This window comes from Chlamydotis macqueenii, chromosome 1, assembly GCF_036417535.1.
Source record: "Chlamydotis macqueenii isolate bChlMac1 chromosome 1, bChlMac1.mat, whole genome shotgun sequence".
Lineage (NCBI taxonomy): Eukaryota > Metazoa > Chordata > Aves > Otidiformes > Otididae > Chlamydotis > Chlamydotis macqueenii.
The window spans coordinates 214597330-214617492 of NC_141556.1; the positions used below are offsets into that span (position 1 = coordinate 214597330).

Genomic DNA, 20163 nt, shown 5'->3' on the forward strand with positions numbered 1-20163 from the left:
GTTGTTGAGGACATTGTCCAAATGCCTCCCAAACACTGACAGGCTTGGGGCATTGACCGCCTCTCCAGGAAGCCTGTTCCAGAGTTTGACCACCCTCTTGGTAAATAAATGTTTCCTCAGTAAACTCTAAATGAAGCATCTTGACCCAAGGAAAACTGATATCTCACATCAACACTTGGGTGATGTGCTCAAGCAACCTGAATATCTGCTAATGCAGAGGACAAATCTGCTGCCTTCAGCATCAGCAACACCTCAGCATCAGCAACATCTCAGCACCAGCGATACCTCAGCCTCAGCTGAATCTCTGTGAACACTGCCTATATCTCCTGCCTTCAACAAGTGGACTCTACCGGGATGGCTGGGAGCAAAATCGAAACCTGCATGTCTTTCCCCCACCACCCGCGGCTGAGGGCTGCAGCGTTGAGTGATTACAGGGGCTGCTGCAAACACAGCCTCAATTTCTCTCCCTGAAGCTCTCTGGTAGGGCTTGTGCTAAAACAAATACAAAAGTAGCTGGGAAGTCATTAAAAGCTAATTTATTTGTTTGCTGTGGTTGCAATTTCTATGTCCTTTTTGTTTCAACCATAAAAATTTATTTTTGATTACATTCCAGCAAAATCTCCTGTGGCTGAACCCTCACTGCTTGAGAAAAAGATATCTTCAGCCCACTCAGCCAAGACAGCTGCCGCGGGAATCAGGATGCCCGATGCTGACACCCTCCAGCTGGGAGGCTGCAGTTCTCCAGTTTGGAGAGATTTCTCCATTGTGCACATCCCGAACCCACTTTCTGCTCCCCCCTGAACCATGGCTTTTCCCCCGTGCCCTTCGGCTGGATTTGCAGCACGCAAGGAAAAAGCCGTGCGTAAGGGCAACTTCCACACAAACAGCTGATGAGTTTCCCAGATGAGGGCTCTGAAAGTCAATATGCTGGAGCAGAGATAAGGAATTAACAGGGAGGATTAATGCAAGGGCCTGTCATAAATTAATGGTGTTAATTCTTAGCTGCTCACAAACAATCGGGACAATTTTTATATCTGCTCCAGCACAGAGGCAGTGGGGCACCGCAGAGGGAGAACGATCTGGTGCTTGTCTAGGAGTTGTCCCAAGCTGTGTATTTGTTTTAGTTACACTAAAAAGTTATGTGAAGAGCAAAGGTCCCTCTACGGATGTGAGGGGGTCCTCCGTGCGGAAAGGCAAAGCTCCCGGTGGGAGTATCACCTCTCCTGCTCAACACCCTGCTCTCAGGGTTGGGCAAGACATTGAGAAACAGCAAGCTCAGGGTGCTAGAGAGGGTCCAAGCACACAAGACAAGTTCAAGGACCCTGGAATACTGACATGATGGAGAGTTGGGAGGCTAGCAGTCAACTGGAGAGGGAATGAGTTGCCATGACATCTATGCGCTAGACCAAGATGAACCCCAAAGAAGGGAGGTGGCTTTGCTCTTAAGTATCAATAGAAGTCTTGCCTTTTGAACCACATTCTCACTTAGTTTACATACTGGAATATCTCACACATATGGCAAATACGAAATCTCAACTCGCTTGCTGAAAGATTTCCCGAGAGGTAATCCAGCCTTTTGTGGGAATTAGTGGGAATTTTCCACCAAGGAGACTTATTTTCCCGGGAATTCTCCGTCCTTTTCAATTCAACTACACCCCCTCTACCACCTCACATCAGAGCTATAAAGCTGCGGCAGTGAGCAGGTCTCCTGCCTCATGGTGGGAGGCAGCAGTATTGCCATCCTCTGCCATCATCATCTCATGACTAAATCAATCTTCCTTATGGCTCCAGAGAGGAAGCTAGGCAGATGCTAAAAGCAAGTGGAAACTTTAAAATAATAATAAAAAATATCCTTGAAACTATCTTTAGGCACCATGCAGAAACAAACAAGTCACAAGCCCAGCGTTTTAATTGCTTTGAAGATCACCTTTAATGGATTAATTCCCAGTATGCACAACAGAAGCTGAACGTCCTCCCAGGTGTTTTCAACAGAAGCCTGGAAATTAGCAATGGAAATTACTTCAGGCTAGCTAAATCCTTCTTTCTTGATCACTGTGAGCAGGTTCAGTGCCCACAAAAGGAGCGCTTTGTGCGTACGACGAGGAGGGCTCAACCCAATGTCATCCAGCGCATCTGCGCGAGAGCCAAGATCGTTCCCCACAGTGCTTTGACTTTCCTCCTTTTGAATAACTCCAGCGAGTGGAGCCTCCTCCCTTCTTGGGTAGTTGACCTCATTGTTTGGAAAGGTCCCCAGGGCTCTGCCTGAGTATTTATCCTGTACACAGCTTCATCCTGTTATTGCTGATTGTGGATGGAAAAGCTCTTCCTGTCCTTGAGGCCGAGTTTCCAGGGCTTTGCAAACTGCTCTCTGCTTATCACATCTTGCCCCAGAAAGACTGAAAGCCCAGTGGCTACCAGAGAAATGGAGAAAGTGAAGGACCTCACGGGATGGGCTCTAACCCGTTCTCTTTTTGTTCCCAATAAACTGCAAAAAAAATGCCCGCAAGCCTTATTTCGCTCTCAGTTATCTCCATGTGCACTGAAGCAACAGAACAAATGACAAAATGCATTTCCTTCTCCATGATCATGCTTCATTTTGCATCGTTTAAGCCAAAATAAGTGACTAAACAGCATTTCTGAACATCTTTCTTCTCCAGGTCAGCAAAGTAATTTAAGGCTTGCCTCTGCCAAGCCCTTAAGAAAATGACGAATGCTCTTCAGTCTTGTTCTCCTCATGGAGCAGCCTCAAGTGCTTTGCTGAATCACAGCCTAACCAGGCAGTGCCTTTCTCATCTGGATTTCCCCCAGGCTTGGGCCAGTTGTCCCTGTTCCCTCCAGCTGCCAGGCAAAGGGACACTTCCCAACGGGAGATGCTGCCTTCCTCCCGGGCAAGGCGTTCTTGGTGCCAGGTTGAGTTTGCAGCCATCCTGCATGGGTGGCCCGTGTGAAAGCGTGAGGCCAGTTTGAAAACTGAGCCAGCTCCAAGTGTTGACTCAACTGATTCCAACCCCAAGTGCTTTGTTTGACCCAATGCTGATGGTTCAAAGTGCCTTCTAACTGAAAGAGGATGAAGACCTGCAGATGAGCCAAATAAAGAAGCACAGCTCTCATCTCCAGGGCCTTTTTACGACCTGCTTGAGGTATTTAAAGACCTCAGTTGTGTTCAGACACCTCAACCAGAGGGAGGACTCTGTCTTATAAGGGATGTGGGAGGAACAAGACTGAAATATTGTAGGGAAAAATCTGAGATCTTGTGTGGTCCCTGTTTGATCCAGTCCCTGCTGGTATCCTAACGCTTTCCTTCACCGTACCCCAAAGAGGGGATCCATAGCCATCAGCGACCTTCATCCCACTCCAAAGAGGGGACCCATAGTCATCAGTGACCTTCATTCCACCCTGAACAGGGGACCTATAACCATCAGTGACCTTCATCCCACTCCAAAGAGGGGATCCATAACCATTAGCGACCCTCATCCCACCCTGAACAGGGGACCCATAGCCATCAGTGAACAGGCAACCCATAGACATCAATGTTGTGCAGATGCCAGATGCAATCAGAAAAAAACCAAGGAGGTACGACTCAAAGGTTTCACCCCACAACCCCATCAGTTCCAGCCCCCTGCGACCAGCAAAGCGAGATCCCTCTCCTTCAGGAATCGGGTCATCCTTTTGTGCTGGGGTGTGGTGTGAAAAGGGCTCACTGTGAGCGCGGTACAGGGACCAGGCTGTCCTACAGCATTTCTCCATCACGTGTGTTTCATTCTGCCTCTCTCTTCAAACAACAGAAGGTATAACATTGCAAGGTGATTCAGGCTGGAAAATCTCCAAATGCTGTTTTCATAAACTATCGTGCAGAGAAGAATAGTAAAAATAGAGAGGAAAGAATGCTTGGTGAAGGAAAGAGGAGACAAAATAAGTAGGGGAGTCACAAAATGGGAGGTAAAATTCTCTTTCTAGAGACTCATAGATGAGCTAGCACCCAAGTCTTTAGACTTCACCTGAATTGTCTCCATCTAACCATCACACACCAGCTACCATTCAGTTTCTGACTCTAAAAAGTCTTTCGTATCAGAGATCCCAGCGATTTCAGCAATAATACAGACACTGCATATTTTTTTTCAGGATTGGGCTTTAGGGGATAAATTCTCAGAAATAATGAATTTATTAGCACAGCTCCCACAGCCCTGGCAACAGCAGCCCTGATGCGAGCCCTGAGCCAAACCTGCAGCTCGAGCAGAGGCAAGACATTCCCTTCTCTCATCACCTGGGAGCAGGGAGCTCATTTTTATTCATTTTTCAGAAGCAAAGAGCAGAGTGTTGGTGTGGAAATCCCATCTGAGCGCTATAAATCTGTTCCCATGCAATTGCTTCCATCACACGGGTTTTTATACGACAGTGCAACAAGGTCGGGGGGGGAATAAGCCCCCGACTTGCTCCTCTAATTTAGCATCAGGCCAGCGAGCAATTGGTGCAGCTAGCAGAATAAAAACCTGCCCACGCTCGTCTGGCTGTGCCTGCCCTGCACTGACCTTAATAAAACAGAGAATTTCCAATAAATCAAAGGGATGATATTCAGGAAATATGGAGGAAGCCGGCACGGATTGACTTCGGAGGGTCACTTTTCTTAAGTAATTGCCAAACTGCAGAGTATTTCCTTCAAAATAAACAGCCCTGAGCGGTAACCTCCACAGCCCGAAGCCCAGCTGATTCCCTTCAGCACAAAGAGCCCGCTCATTTCCAAACAAGCTAATTGTGCTGGATTAAGATCACTCTGTACAAACATGCATCAGATTTTAACTGCCCGGACCCTGGCTCCAGGCAGGGCCGGCCATCCTCGGCGGGACGGGGAGGGCAGCCTGGCTCAGATACTGTCACCAGCCTTGGAAGAGGAGGTCTGAGGAGCTTTTTGGGGATGAAGAGCTGCTCATGCTCCTGGGGGTCTGATTCCTGCTACGACCTGAGAGCTGAGCAATAGGGGCTGGATGCACCCAAGCTGCAAAACCCCTCTAACTGGGGGGGCTTTTTCCCTTCCCATGGCTCTGCTCCAGGCTCACAGCTTGCACCACTCTTCCCTGCCTGGTGTTGGGCTCCGATGAGGTTTTGGCCTCCGTTTCCCGTTGCCCAGGTGAGCCATAAAGCCACGCAGCCTTTGAGACCTACCAACCCCGGATGCTTGGATCAGCATGAGGTGGAGCGGGGTAGTCTGGACGTGATGGCAAGACCAGGGAGAGATCTGCAGATCTAATTAAACCCAATAGTACACCTAAGTTGCATCTCGAAAAGCTTATCTAGGAGGTAGGCTGACCACAGGGAGGAACATCACTTTTTCTTAGCACCAGGACATACGTTTGTGCAAGCAGAGAAACCCCGTCCAAGCGGGAGACAGGGGATGCACACACTTACGTTTGATGAACTGCGTTAGAGAGAGGTTTTGCACGTGTTCGGACTTCGACCTGAGCTGGCTGAGCATGTTCTCCTTCTTCTTGCCTTTTCTCTCCTTCCCACTCACCACCTGGGGACAGACCAGAGGCTGTCACTGCACCGACCATGCCAAAATTTCCACCCAAATTCCTTTTTCCCTCCCAAATCACAACAAGACAGTAGCCCATGCCTCTTGCAGATGGAGTTTGCAATGTTCCTGGGCTTGGCCAGCACTGCCCACGTCCAGCGTGGGATGCGCAGCTGCTGCCGACCAGCCGTCCTCCCACCAACAGCTGCTGCTCGGTACCCACGCCGTTGGGTTTCCGATGGGGCTAAGAGCGTCCATGTCTGTGTTACAGGAGTAAGAGCCAGCTTCCCTGCCTTTCCCAACAGGAATGAATCATATTTCATCAACATCGAGCTGGGCCATTACCCAGGTGCAGCACACCGCGTGCCCAGCTGGCATGAATATGGAAATTCAGGAGGTGTTCCAAGTGGAAATTCAGGAAATGCAGGCCTTTGCATTGGGAAAGATGGATACCCTTAGGGAGACGCTCTTCTTCCCCAGTTTCACCCCTGTGTGCGGGGCAAGCAGACACAGGAACCCAAGGAGCGGTGCACCTAGACCTCCACCCAAAGCAGGTTTGGGCACTGGTTTTGGGTGGAGGAAGAGCATTTCCCCTGCGTCTCCGGGTGTACCGTAACAAGCTGTCCTCCCTGCGACCAGCAAGGATAGCGGGCAGCAATTGTAGGAGGAAAAGATCCAGGCGAGGAGGGGGTCTGGGATGGAGGGAAAATATTTTTCACCTCCCAAGCCAAGAGGGGCTGACCCAGAGCCATCTGGAGCAGGTGGGCACGGGGAGCAACCACAGACCACTCACCTCTCCCAGCTCCTTTCCATTCTTCTCCTGCTCCTGGAAACCCCACATGAATGTTAGCAACTCCTACTCTTTTTAATGCTTTGAATTTTTTTTTTTTTAGCCACGTCTTTCCCACTGAACAGCAGCAGCACAGAAGGGACATCCTCTCCCATCCTGGTCCATGGAAGAGAACAGATCCTGCAGCTCCCCGCCTTTATTCCTTCTCTGTTTAGAGGAACGACACTTTGCAGCTGGAGGCCAGGCATCTCTGCTTAATTTAGCCTCAACTGGTGCCTGCAGGGCATTAATCCATGTGCCCCGGGTGTCAAAGAGGTGCTGACAGAAGAGGAGAGGTGGAAGGTGGAGGGTTTGGGTCATCTAAGGTCCATCCCAGCCTCATTAGACAACTGCACAGCCAAGGCAAGCGTCCAACATCCCGTCAGCAAGCGGGAGGCCAAGGGAGAGGAGCATCCTCTATTCGGCAGGCTTTTAGGGGAACCACTGGACGGACGGCATTAATTAAATTAGATGTACTACTCTACATGTGAAACAGCAGAAAGTGTTCGGGGGGAGTGCGGTTTTCCCGGGAAACCACAGCGTATTTTCAGCCAGAAAGCCAGAGCCAGCGGCCCCGTCTTTGCAACGGCACTGCTACAAATCTCCACACAAATTAAATATGAGTCAGACAAACGAGTTCGTTCAACAGAAATTAGAGGTTCTTAATTCACAGGAAAAAAAAAAAAACGGACAGCTTTTTGGCCAAAATTATCTCTTTCCCTTTGAAACCGACGCTGATTATTAAATGTGGGAGAGGTCAAAATGTCCCGTGCTGCGAATGCCACCTCCCTTTTTTGAAAAGCCTCTACAAGGCAAAAGTGATAAAGCTCCGTTCATGGTTTTTATTGGTAGAGCTCGGTCGTTAATACATTTTTCAAACGCAAAGATAAAATCCAGCTTCCTTTCACTTTTCAATTAGGTTGCAGGGTCTCTTCTCTCTGCTCTAAAACATTCAAGCTGTTACTGACTGTGGCTTTCTCATCTTCCAGCTGTTTGTACATCAGAGAGCTAACAGTCTGCTGGGCGCTGTCTGCACATCAAAAAAAATTTAAAAAAAAAGGGAAAAAAAATAGAAAAAGCCCCAAATGCCCCCAAATTCCCCAACCCAGGATGCCTTTGTGTGAGCGCAGCCCTTGCAAGCGGGATATTTCCGTGCACATCATCTGGGTTAGCACCCACTCCGGGAGCTGGGACGGGATTTTGAGATTACTCAGAGCAGACGACTTGGCAAGCCGGAGTCAGTAGGCGCAATAACGTGGGCTGGTTGCTCAGCGCTACCCCGGCCGTCTGCCGCAGCATCACGCCAAGGGAAAACAAACACATGTGGGAAATATCTTGCAAAATGTCCCTCCACGTGGATTTTTCAGGACGAAAAGGATTCGGTTTCCTGGTGCACATCGACCAGGCTCTTGTTGTGTCTCATGTTTTCGCAATGGGATTTTACCTCATTTTATCACTTCTAGCCTCGTGGGGGGATGGAGGGGGCAGACAGGCTTTTGAGGAAGGAGGATGAAGCTCCTTCACGCTTTGCATTAGGAGGAGCATCCCTAACCCGACCTCCACCCGGGGAAAGTCCCCGTTTCCCTTCACGGACATGTGAAACACTACATCCCTGGAAACATTCCAAGCCAGGTTGGCCGGGGCTCCGAGAGACCTGATGTGGTTGGAGATGTCCCTGCTCTTTGCAGGGGGGTTGGGCTGGATGGGTTTTGAAGGTCCCTTCCCACCCAAACCATTCCATGATTCTATGAAAGGCGAGCAAAGGCAGCTTGCCCGCGAGCTGGGCTCCTGCTTTCACCCGCCTGCTATTGCATCTTTGAGAAGGGCAGCCAGAGGTGCTGGCAGCCTGTTTTTATCCAAATACGCCACTGGAAAAGGGGATAAATGACCTGCTCTGTGATGGAGAGGCTTTCCTTGCTTAATTTGAGGCTTCTGCAGAGTTTCCTTCCGGCTGTGCAGAACCTGGTGCTCCCAGCTCAGTGAAAAACAAGGTCAGCAGAGCTCTTTTCATATTAAACAAACAAAGTGTAAAACCTCACAGCTCGAAAAAGAACTATTTTCCTCCTGAGAGGGTCATGCTCCCTATAAACACTTCATTATGCCTCTTCCAGCAAGTGCGGGTCCCACCAGGGACCCTATTTCCTAGAGCGTCCAAACAACCGGCCGACGGGAGGATTATTTTTAGCCACCGTTTGAGCCTGTCTTTAAAGATCCCTGGGGAAAATCCGAATGTAGAGACCAACCCATTCCTGTAACGTGCCAGTGGCACCATCACGCCGTGCCGCTTGGCCCCTGGTTGCTCCCTGTATTTCTCGGCTGCCTTTGCTGCGATTTAGGAGCTTTAATGATGCAGCCGCAGAGCATCGCAGCCCCAGGAGCAAAGGTTTCCAGACAAAAACTTAGATTTCCCCATCCCTGCCCTTCAACCTTTCCCCACTAACTGATAACCCAAAGAGGAGCAGGCGTTTAAGAGAGTTCCCTGTCAGTTATTTTCATTTCAGCTTTTTGTGTGCGCTGGAAGCGCACCAGGTCACAACCGAATGAATGTGGGAGGGTTTGTACAAACGCAGGCAGCCCGTCCCACGACAGAAACTGCAGAAGTTATTTTTCACTTCCCCAAGCGCCGTTTCACAATCTCTCTGCCCGCACGGAAGGGTCAAGCCGCTGCCCCAGCACCATCCCACCACGCTGGACCTGGGATGTCCACTGGGACTTCTGGAGACAACTCCAGACAGAGCTGGCAGCTGTTTGCACCCTGCAAATACTTTCTGCAGGTTGGGAAGTCCCCAGCTACCGTGGCAAGGAAAGGTCCTTACAGGCTCGGGCATGCTGGTGCAATCCCATGATGTAGCCGAGAGCAGCACCAGCATCCACGGGACACCCTCAGGGCAGGGTAGGAGGGGTCCTGGCTGCATTTTACCTGCAGGAGCTTCTCCTCATCACAAACCTTCTGCTTCGGGATTGGTGGAACAGGGGTTGCCTGGACCTTGCCAAGCAACGCCACCTCCAGCAGGAACAGCCATGCCACGTACATCTCCTCCAGGATGGAGGTACACGTCCAGCTTGGCATTCCCCTCTTTCCCCAAGTGTCTGCTCCAAATATCCAGCAGGGAAATTGAAAGTAAAATTTGGAGATATGGTACAGATGATAGAAGACATGTCCCCTGCCATCCCATCAGAAAACCCCAGCAGATGCACTTTGCTAGGCCAGCACAGAGTCGTGTTTCTGCACGCCCTGAGCACTCCCACAGTTCACATCCCTCCAGTGTCATCGTGAATCATAGAATCCTAAGGTTGGAAGAGACCTCCAAGATCATCAAGTCCAACTGTCAAACACCCCAAGAAATCCACCTCCTCTGTTCTGCAAAGGATCTCATCTCCTAGCTTCTTCCAGCCTCTCCATCCCGTCCCACAGGAGATGACCTCGCCTCTTCCACCTCCTCCATTAGCAACGTCAAGGAAGGAGCATGGTTCCTTTCCACCCCATTTCTGCACTTCTCCCAGTTGAAGTGCCACACATGAAACTTTGAGATGAAGGATTCAACACAAAAGAGGCATCATCCGGCTCATCTCTTCTGGTTGGCACCATCTGGGGTCCCCCAGAGGGATGGGCTACCTTGGATTAGGGGCTGATGGATCAGCAGCAGCTTATTCTCCCTCCTCAACAACATCAGTGTTTAAATAAATAAAGGGAATGCAGTAGATCTAATCTCTACAAACCTGGGCAAAGCAGAACATGCAGCACCAAATGAGAAACCATTAGCTAAACATGAAAATTAAGAAAGAAAACACAACATGGCTAAATGGTGGCTTCCTTGGTGGAGAACACATGTACTACTTGACCTGCAGAGAAGGAGGAAGGTGGGAATTATCCATATGGAGTGGGCTGGGACATCATGTACAAAAAACTAGGCAATTAGAGGGCTGAAATAACAGAAACTGAACCAAACTTAGTGCCAAGTGCACAGCCATGCACTTATGGTTTAAAAATAACTTCTGCTGCATGGCTGGAAATGTTGGAGATGAGAGGAGGAGAATGACGTAGCTTCAGGTCTATCTCTGCATAAGGATATGGTGCAGCCGTGGAAGGAGTAAGGGAGGAAGAACTGAGGATGGTGTTTCCAGGAGAGCTGGGGGAGCGCAGACCCTGCTGCCCCATCACCAGAGATCACATCCAGACCATTGCAGCACCGGGAAAAAGAGCTGGTGGCTGGGATGGGTGATGACTATGTCCCTGCTCCTTGCGGGAGGTTGGACTAGATGATCTTTGAAGGTCCCTTCCAACCCAAACCATTCCTTAATTCTACGAGCAAAGCTACTGGGATGGAGAAGGTCTTTGGTAGCAGAGGACTAGCTAGCCTCCCTCGCCCAGTGAAAGGAAGGCTTTCTATAACCACGTCAATATGGCAATGAGTAGGAAAAAAATATTTAATCAGGATTAGGGGCAGAATCTAAAATACAGACTGGAGATGAGAGAAAGCTTTGCGACATGCAATAAGTTTCTGAAACTATCTACCAATGAAGCTTGGGAAGAAAAGCACTGATGAGATGGACTGACATCCAGAGAGGATTGCGTGACACCGAGGCTTGGACGCAACCGGGACATTGTAGACCTGCTTCCCATAAAATCCATCTGAGCTTTCTCAGGAGGCATCTGTTTGCAGATGACATGTGCTGACATTGCAGGGGAGGCTCTGTCGGGGCGAGGAGGAAGTGTCACTCACCTCCTTTGTGCGGCTCTTGGTTCTGCGTGACTTTGGAGCGTCGCAGAACGAAACTCGAACCGGGAGATAATTGACGTTTACAAGACAGATCTTGCACACCAGAAATGCTGAGCAAGGGCAACGCTCCGGCTTTTGCCTAAGGTCCTCCCAAAAGCACCTTTCCCCTTTTCAAACCCTTTTCACGTCACCCGCGGAGCTGCAGCAACAGCCGGTAAGCCTGCACGCCGAACAGATATCATGTCTGAGCACACAGAAAGCCTTTAGCAGACAAAATACAACCATCCGGGTTGGGATATGATAACGTTGCCACCAACAGATGGTAAAGCAGGAGCTAAACTTCATCTACTCAGCAACCAGAAAAATGCTCAAAAGCTGCAGTTCCCCACAATCCAGGACACAACCTCGAGAAATCGTTCAGGCTCATAGAGGCAGGATTAAACTGGAATTATTGGGGAAAAAAAAAAAACACCCTGGTCTTGACTGGAAAGAGTTCATCCAGTAAGATCCTCATCCTCTCATCCCCTGCCTGCGATCGTGACAACTTTATAGCTTTGCTGTGATTGTCCCTCAAACAGGATTATTCAGGACACTTTGGTGTGAGAAACTTACTGACAAGTTTCAAAGCAGAGGAATAAAAATGTTCTGGGTCTGGAGTGATTGATTTATGGAAAAAGATCAAAAGAGCGAACCCTCATTATCATTAATGCTGACATTAAGTGAACAAGTCATTCCAGGAACTTCAAAGAAAGAAGCTGTAAAATAAAAGTAAAGCTGGAATGTGGTTGTAGAATAAATAACCTGGATCTGCTTCTGCTGATGGGAGGAGGAAAATAAATCTCCAAGTAGACAGAGGGCTGTGCTATTATTCACTATTTGCTGGATGATGGCCATTGAGGAGGATGGTCCTCAGTCTGGAGAAGCTACCAAGGGCTCAGATGAGTTGTACAGACCGAGGTAGGAGACAGAAAAGCAAATGAAGGGAGGATGAGGATCAGCAAGGGGAAATATCGCTTTTGGCAGCGAGAAGGACTGAGCCATGGGCCAGTCTTTGCTACTGGGACCTCGTTTGGTGGACTCTGCAATTGGGAAACATACCCACAGCTTGGTGTGGACACATTATTCCCAGGCAGCTCCATCATCTACTGAGACATGCGTGGTCCCAGGGGTCTTCAGACAGCAAGTGGCACAAGGACAGCCTGGGCTAGGGCACCTGAAATTCCTTTTTGGCCTCCAGAAATGAAATCTAGAGCTGGTGGTGCAGAAACATCTCAGCTGCTTCTGCAAACAGAGCAGGTCTTCACTTTTCCCATGCGTTACTACAGCTGCCGAGCCTGGGGGTATTTGCTGTTGGATAAGATGTTGTGCTGGGGCTTTACAAACATGGGGAAAAGCCCAGGTGATTCTTCAAGCTCTTGCAGCTCGTGGTGGATTGCTTTTTTCCTGCTTCAGACAGGCAGAAACCCAGGAAAACCAAGGAAATGCCAACTCTTTGAAGCTGCAGCTGTATTTTGACACAGCTGACCCAAAGGTTATCACAATGCCTGTTCGTGCTGATCTGCTGGTGACCCCATCCCTTCCTTCCTCTCCGCCGTGTGTTGGTGATGGGGTTCCGTGCTGCCAGAGCCACCGTGGCGGTCCCGCCTTTCCTCACCGCAACATCGCATCTCCCCCTCTCCATCCCGAACCGGCGCCAGGCACGAGAAGAAACAACAGCTTGGCTTCCGTGCGGTAAGAGGAAACATGGAAGCAACCCCAAAGCCACAGAACGAGCCACCACGGCAGCGGGGACTCACTGGGAAAGGGCAGCTGCTCCAAATGGGGCAGAGGAAAGCAAAATTGGAGTCAACGCTTGACCAGTGCTGAGTTTCTTGCCTGGAAACACACATTTCCCTCCTGTGTTGCACGACTTACCAACCCAACCCATCCCTTCTGCAGAGTTGTGCAATGTGTCCCCAGATGATGCTCTTTTGGAGGGGGACCAGGGCTTTAAACGAGCTCAACGGCGGGTGCAGCAGTTCAGGGGCCTTGGAGACGCCACTGCCGCCAGCTCACTGGAGAGGAAAGGACCTTTCCATCGCCGCCTTTCGCTTAGCTGAACGCTAATTTACTCCAAGGGCAAGCAGGATAAAGAATTTTTTTTTTTTTCTGCTATACCTACAGAAAATCACCTGTCATAATGCAGATTTCCTACAAAGCTTCGAGCGCTCCCACAGCAGACAGATGTTTTACCCAGAATAGCATCTGGCAAAGTTTCTAAAGAGGCTGTTTTCTTTTTTTTTCTTTTTTTTTCTTTTTTTTTTTCTTTTTTTTTTAAGCAGGGGCCCGTGCTGCTGCTGGCAGTGCTGATACCCCCACGGGAAAGGCACAAGCCGGCTCAGCTGGCCCTGGCATCCCCCATCCTGCAAGAGGGGCAGAATTTTGCCATCCTTTAGGTCCTTTTCCTATTGTGGTTTTTTTTTTACTGTAAATAGTTTCCCAAAGTTTTCTAGAGGAAATGGTAAAATGGGGAAAAATTCAAGAAGATCTGGGCTGTGAAGGGATAAATGGGTTTGCACCTTTGCAAACCTGACAGTATATACAACCCAGGAGTAGATCGTTACATCCCCAGAAGTGTGGCTGGTACATCTGCCCACATTTTTCCCAGGCAGGTGAAACCCAAATCTCCCTAATTCCTGTGGAAATTCAGGCAGAGGCAGGAGAAACGAAGAATTATTCCGCACAGAGAGTGCGTGGACTTGTTTAGACAAGAAATTTTTGGCGCTGCCCCAAGGTAAAATACATGTGAAAGACGATTACACAGGCCAGAGCACGGCCAAGACATCAAGACGAGCACAATTTCATCTACTAAGCGCGTCCCAGCAACTCCAGTAACACCCCCAACCACAGCACGATGCCTCCTCTAAATGAACAATTTGTTTCGTATTGTTCCTCGCGATGCGACGCCTGCCAGAAAGCCACGACCTGCCGCCAGCGAAGCGCTCGGCAAGCTTGAAAGCTGTTTTCGCGTCTTGGCATGAGCACCGAAACAGCCAGGAGAAGTAAAAACCGTGGTAGTAAATGCAGAGCAGCGGGCTTCAGAGCTGACGCTGGCATACGAATACATGAGATGTTTGCGCGCAGTGCCGAAAGGGCCGTCGGCAGCACCTCTCCTACCTCTTTCGGCATCTCCCGCGGGAAGAAGAAATAAGGCACCGCAGACAGGGCCACGAGACTGGCTGCGACCAGGAAACCAAGCCACCAGGCGCCGACCCACCGCGGGTCCTTGTTCGTGAGCTGGACTTCGTCTGCAACAAATGGAGAAACGGACATTAAGTGAAAGGGACCCAGAGGGACGGCGATGGGTGGCCCAAATCATCCCAAACGTCACTAAAGTGGTGGCTCCCAACCTGAGCACCATCAGTTTTGGGGTCAGAGGAGCATTCGCACCTGACTCAACCCATGGTGCTAAATCACATTTCCTTCTTCGTTATCACCAGGGTGTCCACAAACCCACTCAGCCCTTTGGGTGGAGACAATTGGGGCAGGGACGTCCTAGAGCTGGAAAGGCAAAAGGAAAGCATCCCCATCACAGCTTTTTTCAGAGAAAGGATACCTATGTTGTGACAAAGCTTGGAAATACTCACTCAAGGGGATTAAGTCATGATGTCTGCCAATGCAGAAGGAAAAAGCCTTTCTCAAGATTAAAATGGAGTTAACTACAGTTAACTTTCAGCATCCAAGAGTGTTTATGTTGTTTTTTTACAGCCTGGTGACCCACACAAGGACCTCCTGTTCACAGCAGGACTTGGACCCTGGAGCTGCACCCACGACTCAGGTCCATCAGCCGGTTTGCAGCTCAGCCCATGGAAGCTGATCGTTAAAAATGCTTTAATAAGGATTTTATCACTTTCTCCCTTCCTTCGATTCGCCCCGCCTCCTCTCCTCCCATCCTTAGGGCACCCTGCCAAAGACAACACTTTCTATGGGGAGGGTACTTCGCATACATAAAACAGGAGAAGCAGAAGCCAAAATGCAAATTCACAACGGGGTGAGTCTGAACCAAGAAATATTTCTGCGATAAGGGGATGCCTGCGGTTAGATAGCCGAGCAATCCCAGGAAATGAGCCCTCCCAGAAATCTTTTCCTCCACTGTGAGGTTTAACACAAGTGAGCTGTTCTCACTGGGGGGGTGCAATTAAAACTGCAATCAGTTTACGGGATGTCGGTATGGTGGATACTGCCGCATCTAATCTCCCATCTCTGGCAGTAACAAGTGATAGGTCAAGGAAATCTGATGATCTCCTCCCTGCATGGTGCATTTAGCAAGTTGGAAATGTAAATCCCCTCCTGAACAAACACCAAAAAGTGGGGGTTTTTTCTAGGAAAAGTTAAATTAGATTTAGCACTAAGCAGTCACAGCTCACTAACTTTTCCCAGTAGGCTGAAGACATCTGTAGGCTGAAGACAGCTCTAAAAGGGGGTGTTCTCCAGTTTTGGCTACTCGGGCACATTTCTCTGCAGAAGACGGCTTAGGAGAACTGAGCATCAGGGTGTGCAGGCAGACTGCAGACCCTAATCCCATGTCCTCATCCTTCCGAGGCAGGGAAGCCAAGGCTCCAGACACCTCACCAAGGTTCACCACAGAGGACGACGGAAAGCTGCAGCGATAAGCTTGGAGGCTGCAAATATCATGAATGTCTAAAGCGACAAAGCCCAGGTGAAAGAAACATCTGGTGAAGTCAGTGAGCGGGAATGAGCCGGAGGCATGGAGAAGGAGCCAAAGCTAATGCATCTGCAGGGTCAACATCCAGCCCCAGCCCTGATTCTGCCTTGTCACCACCCAAAGGAGATTGTCCATCGTCCTTTTCCTCACATGAGGACATGCTGAGCTGTATAATGTGTGTCTGTTCTGTTAGTAACCGGAAAGAGCCTCTTGTTTTCATGAGCAGCCAAAAAGGAGATGACTACAAATGCTTTGATAGGGTGGCTCAGGACAAGCTTTTAAAGGAAATCCCTTTCATGCGCCTCTCTTGCCCTCCTCTTCTATTTGTTTTCACCTTCCTCCCACAGAATCATAGAATCACAGAATGGTTTGGGTGGGAAATTTCAAGCCCACCCAGTCCAACCCCCCTGCAAGGAGCAGGGACATCTCCAACCAGATCAGGTTGCTCAGAGCCCCGGCCAACCTGGCCTGGAATGTTTCCAGGGATGGGGCACCCACCACCTGGAATTTCTCCCCACCTTTCCTGCAGCCCCCTCGGGCACTGGGAGCCGCTCTCAGGTCTCCCCGGAGCCTCCTCTTCTCCAGGCTGAACAGCCCCAGCTTTCTCAGCCTGGCCTCACAGCAGAGCTGCTCCAGCCCTCTCAGCATCTGCGTGGCCTCCTCTGCACCCTCTCCAATTGGTCCAACCCATCCTACCCTTCCCTCTGCTTCTTCATGTCTCAGCGTCCTGGTACCCATTCTCCATTCCTTCTCTATTATTTCTCCCCTCCATCTTTCTCTTTGATGTTTCTCTCTGAGTTTTGCTCATCCTCCACATCACCGCTCTTCCCCAGTGCTGGCTGGCAGCACAATGTTCCTGCTGCTCTTGCTGGCATACGGCAGAAAATTCATAAAAGAACGAAAACCAGGTCTGCTCTAAAAGCACAATATGGGCTTCCCTCTAACCAGACCCGGCAGCAGCCCAGGGGTGAGGAATCCCCAGGTCTGAAAGATGATTGAATTATGGGATTCCAGCAGCCACACGGCCAGGTTTAACCCTGCAGATGTGTGTGTGACACCGAGTTGGGTGGGAAGGACCCACTTATTTGGGCCGTCCACCCCAGCATTGATGTGACTCGTCCCAGAGCATCCCCAGGTGATGGAAGTGATTTAACAGGGGAGACAGCAGATAAAGGGAGCCAGACCCTTCCCTGAGGATTGCATCCTCATCCCTTGGGGGTCAGGATGCCCAGAGAGGGGCTGGACCACTCCAGGCTCGGTAAACAGGATGCAGTGCGAAGGGTGCCCTCCGAGGGCACGTCCACTCACCTCCGGCGACTTTGTCAATGTCGACATAAAAACGCAGCATGGCAGAGCCCAGCATGAAGGCCACCCCCGGCCCGATGACCGTCACGGAGAACAGGATCCCTGCAGAGGGGAGAGAGCAGAGAGGGGCTCAGCCCTGCGTGAAGGGACCAAGGGGACAGGAGATGACTTGAGGCAGGACCACACTCAAACAGAGTCCACCACATCTGCCTCCAGCACGGAATATTTCCCCAGTAGCTTTCTTATCTCACACCTTTCGAAGAATAACAACCCCAGGCTTTCCAGGCTCTCTTCACAGGAAACGTGTCGCAAAACTCAGATATGTCCTGACACTTTTCTTCAGCCTCCTAGAAAGACTGGCATACACCCAGGAACAATATGTGCCCCTTGGCATAAGAAATACAAGAAATTTAAAAGTTTTTACAAGGTTAAGGAGATAAAATGAGGCTCTGAGCAACCTGATCTGGTCGGGGATGTCCCTGCTCCTTGCAGGGGGGTTGGACTAGATGACCTTTGAAGGTCCCTTCCAACTCTAACCATTCTATGATTCTATGATTCTATGAAAATTATCAGCAAACTCTCCTATGTTAATTGCTTATTAAAATGTCTTACAGATTCAACTCCTATCTTACAAGTGATCCTTACAAATATGGTTCAGAGGTTTGGAGCATCTACCAGAGCAAAATTTGACGCAGTACTTCCCATTTCTGGATGGTAATGACCTGGTTTTGAGCCACCCTTGCTGTCCCATTCAGTTCAAAAGGCCACCACAGATAACAGCTGGAAAAGGGCGAGAAGGACCTGCAAGGATCATCTTGTGCATCCCATCACCCTGGGACATCTCTCGCAGATGTGTGCCCAGGCTGCTCTCCAGCACCCCCTCCGCTGAAGAATGTCCTTTGATAGGACGAGGGGTAATTGTTTTAAAATAGAGGGAGGCAGATTCAGACTGGATATTAGGAAAAAAATTTTTACACTAAGGGTGGTGGAGCAGTGTCCCAGGTTGCCCAGAGAGGCGGTGGATGCCCCATCCCTGGAAACATTCCAGGCCAGGTTGGCCAGGGCTGTGAGCAACCTGATGTGGTTGGAGATGTCCCTGCTCCTGGCAGGGGGGTTGGGCTGGGTGGGCTTTAACGGTCCCTTCCCACCCAAACCCTTCTGTGACTCTATGTTTCTATACTTGCCCACCTCCCAGATGGCTGATCCTGCTTTTTTAGCTTCCTATAATTTTCTCTGTATCTAAACAGACTCTTCATTGCTGCGTCTTAAGCCCATAGCTCTCTCCTGTGAACACAGAGATCAGACTATTCCTCTTCTCCTTGTCGAAGCCTTTTTGGAGGAAGACACAGCCATTATGTCCCATTATTATTCTCAGGCCAAAATGCCCAGCATCTCTCCTAAATCATGTTTTCCAGCACTCCTGCTCTGTCTGCAGTTTGTCCAAGTTTGAAACAGATAAACTATTTTTGGAGAAACCTTCCCAGCACTGCGTAGAGCACAAGGGCTATAGCAAGCTCCGCTCTCGTTAACGCAAATTAGCATTGTCTGGCCCTGCTATAGAGGGCTAATCCTCTTTTCCCCTCTTCCCACAGCAGCCCGGGCCTTACCCAAATAGAGAGGGGAGTTCCTCTCGCTGGCAAAGTCGTCGATGTAGGAGATCCCAAAGGGCTGGATGGGGACGCCGCCGATGCCCAACAGCGCCTGGGCGATGAACATGACGAGGAGAACCTCATGGTTCTCCCTGGCAGCGTGGGGGGTGCAGCCGGCATCGCTGAGGTTTCCCGGGGACCCCGACGCCCCGGGCTGGCACAGGTCAGTGGTGTTGCTGAACACACCTGGGATGACAAGGGGAGAATGTCTAAGGAGCTAGGTCTGGAGAAAGAACTTCCCCAAGACAGCAGCAAGCACGTAGTAGAGGTCAAGTGGGAAACGTCAGTGGAAGAAAATGCAAAGAAAGTGCAAATATTACTGTGCAGATGGTCTCAGAGATGGATGCATGTGTCACAAAAAGCCACCTCCATGGAAAAAGCGGAGCCAAGATCCCTTCCACAACCTTTGGTAGATCTGGTGATAAAGGCGAGCGAGCAAAACGGCAGATTTTGTGAACAGCTACTCAGGAGATGAGAACTCATTTTACTCAGAAACAGATTACAAAGCTGTGTGAAAGTGCTGATTCCAGCACCCTGACCTTCCTTAAAACACTGGGGGAGGGGGTGGTGGTGTTTACAGCAGGATTTCCATGGTTATGCCCCAAATCAGCTGCATCTCTGAGTGCTCGACACAGGGCCACCTGCGCCCGCACTCCTGAAACCCGTGGCTAATTGCTTCCAAACTGTCTTTAGCGCCAAACCCCGCTTTGCAGCCATGAATTATTCACCTGTTAAGTCTTCCTTTGGTGGCTGCCACTGAGCCAACCAGCTGCGCTCTCTCTGACGAGCCAGAGAAAATCTATTTAGGGGAGGCTTCTAAAAGATTTCCTGGAGCTTCACGGTGAGATTTGGGAAGGTAATGAGAGACTGGTTTTCCCCTTTCCTTCTTTTCTCATCCCTTCACCTCCTTTCAGGGAGAAAACCCCAAATCCACCCTGACCTGCACCTCCATTAGTGATTTACACCTACATGTTTATTTCATGAGAGGTTGATTTTCTGGTGGGGTCTAAAATCTCAAAGCATTCCCTCAAAGACAGCTCAGCTACGCTTCGGGGGACAGGTGAGATACCCCATAAGCAGGAGAAGTTAGGTGTGAAATCGGGGTGTTTCACCACAACTGTTGCCCTCTTGGGTCAAGTCAAGCTCCTTCATGCACCTCTTGTTTCCTTCCCATAATAGGCATCAGGTGGCAGAGTTCATGAGATTTTATTATAAAAATAAGGCAGCAGTTCACGTGCATGAGGACAACTTGGCTCGATGCACGGAAGATGAGAGCCTCGACAGCTGGGGAAGACCTTCCTGCTACCCGGTGTTTGTCTGCTGCATGGATGTGCAGAAGACAAGGGGAATCAGAGGCATAGCCTACATTTTGATGGTTTTCATGCCCTTCCCTGTGGTTCCAGCTGTCCCCTGGCTCTGCCTCCGACCATCAGCTGTTGCCTCTT

At 49.9% G+C, this 20163-nt stretch overlaps 1 protein-coding gene across 1 annotated transcript in view; it reads right to left on the reverse strand.

Moving 5' to 3' along the window:
• The window catches only part of SLCO2B1 (solute carrier organic anion transporter family member 2B1), a 43295-nt gene that overhangs the window by 13158 nt on the left and 9974 nt on the right, over positions 1-20163 (reverse strand). Inside the window, exons 4-7 of the mRNA XM_086739806.1 lie at positions 18677-18904; positions 17073-17171; positions 14216-14346; positions 5404-5512 (exon numbers count right to left, since the gene is read on the reverse strand). Coding sequence (XP_086595932.1) covers positions 5404-5512; positions 14216-14346; positions 17073-17171; positions 18677-18904 — 567 coding nt within the window. The remainder of the gene's footprint in view (positions 1-5403; positions 5513-14215; positions 14347-17072; positions 17172-18676; positions 18905-20163) is intronic.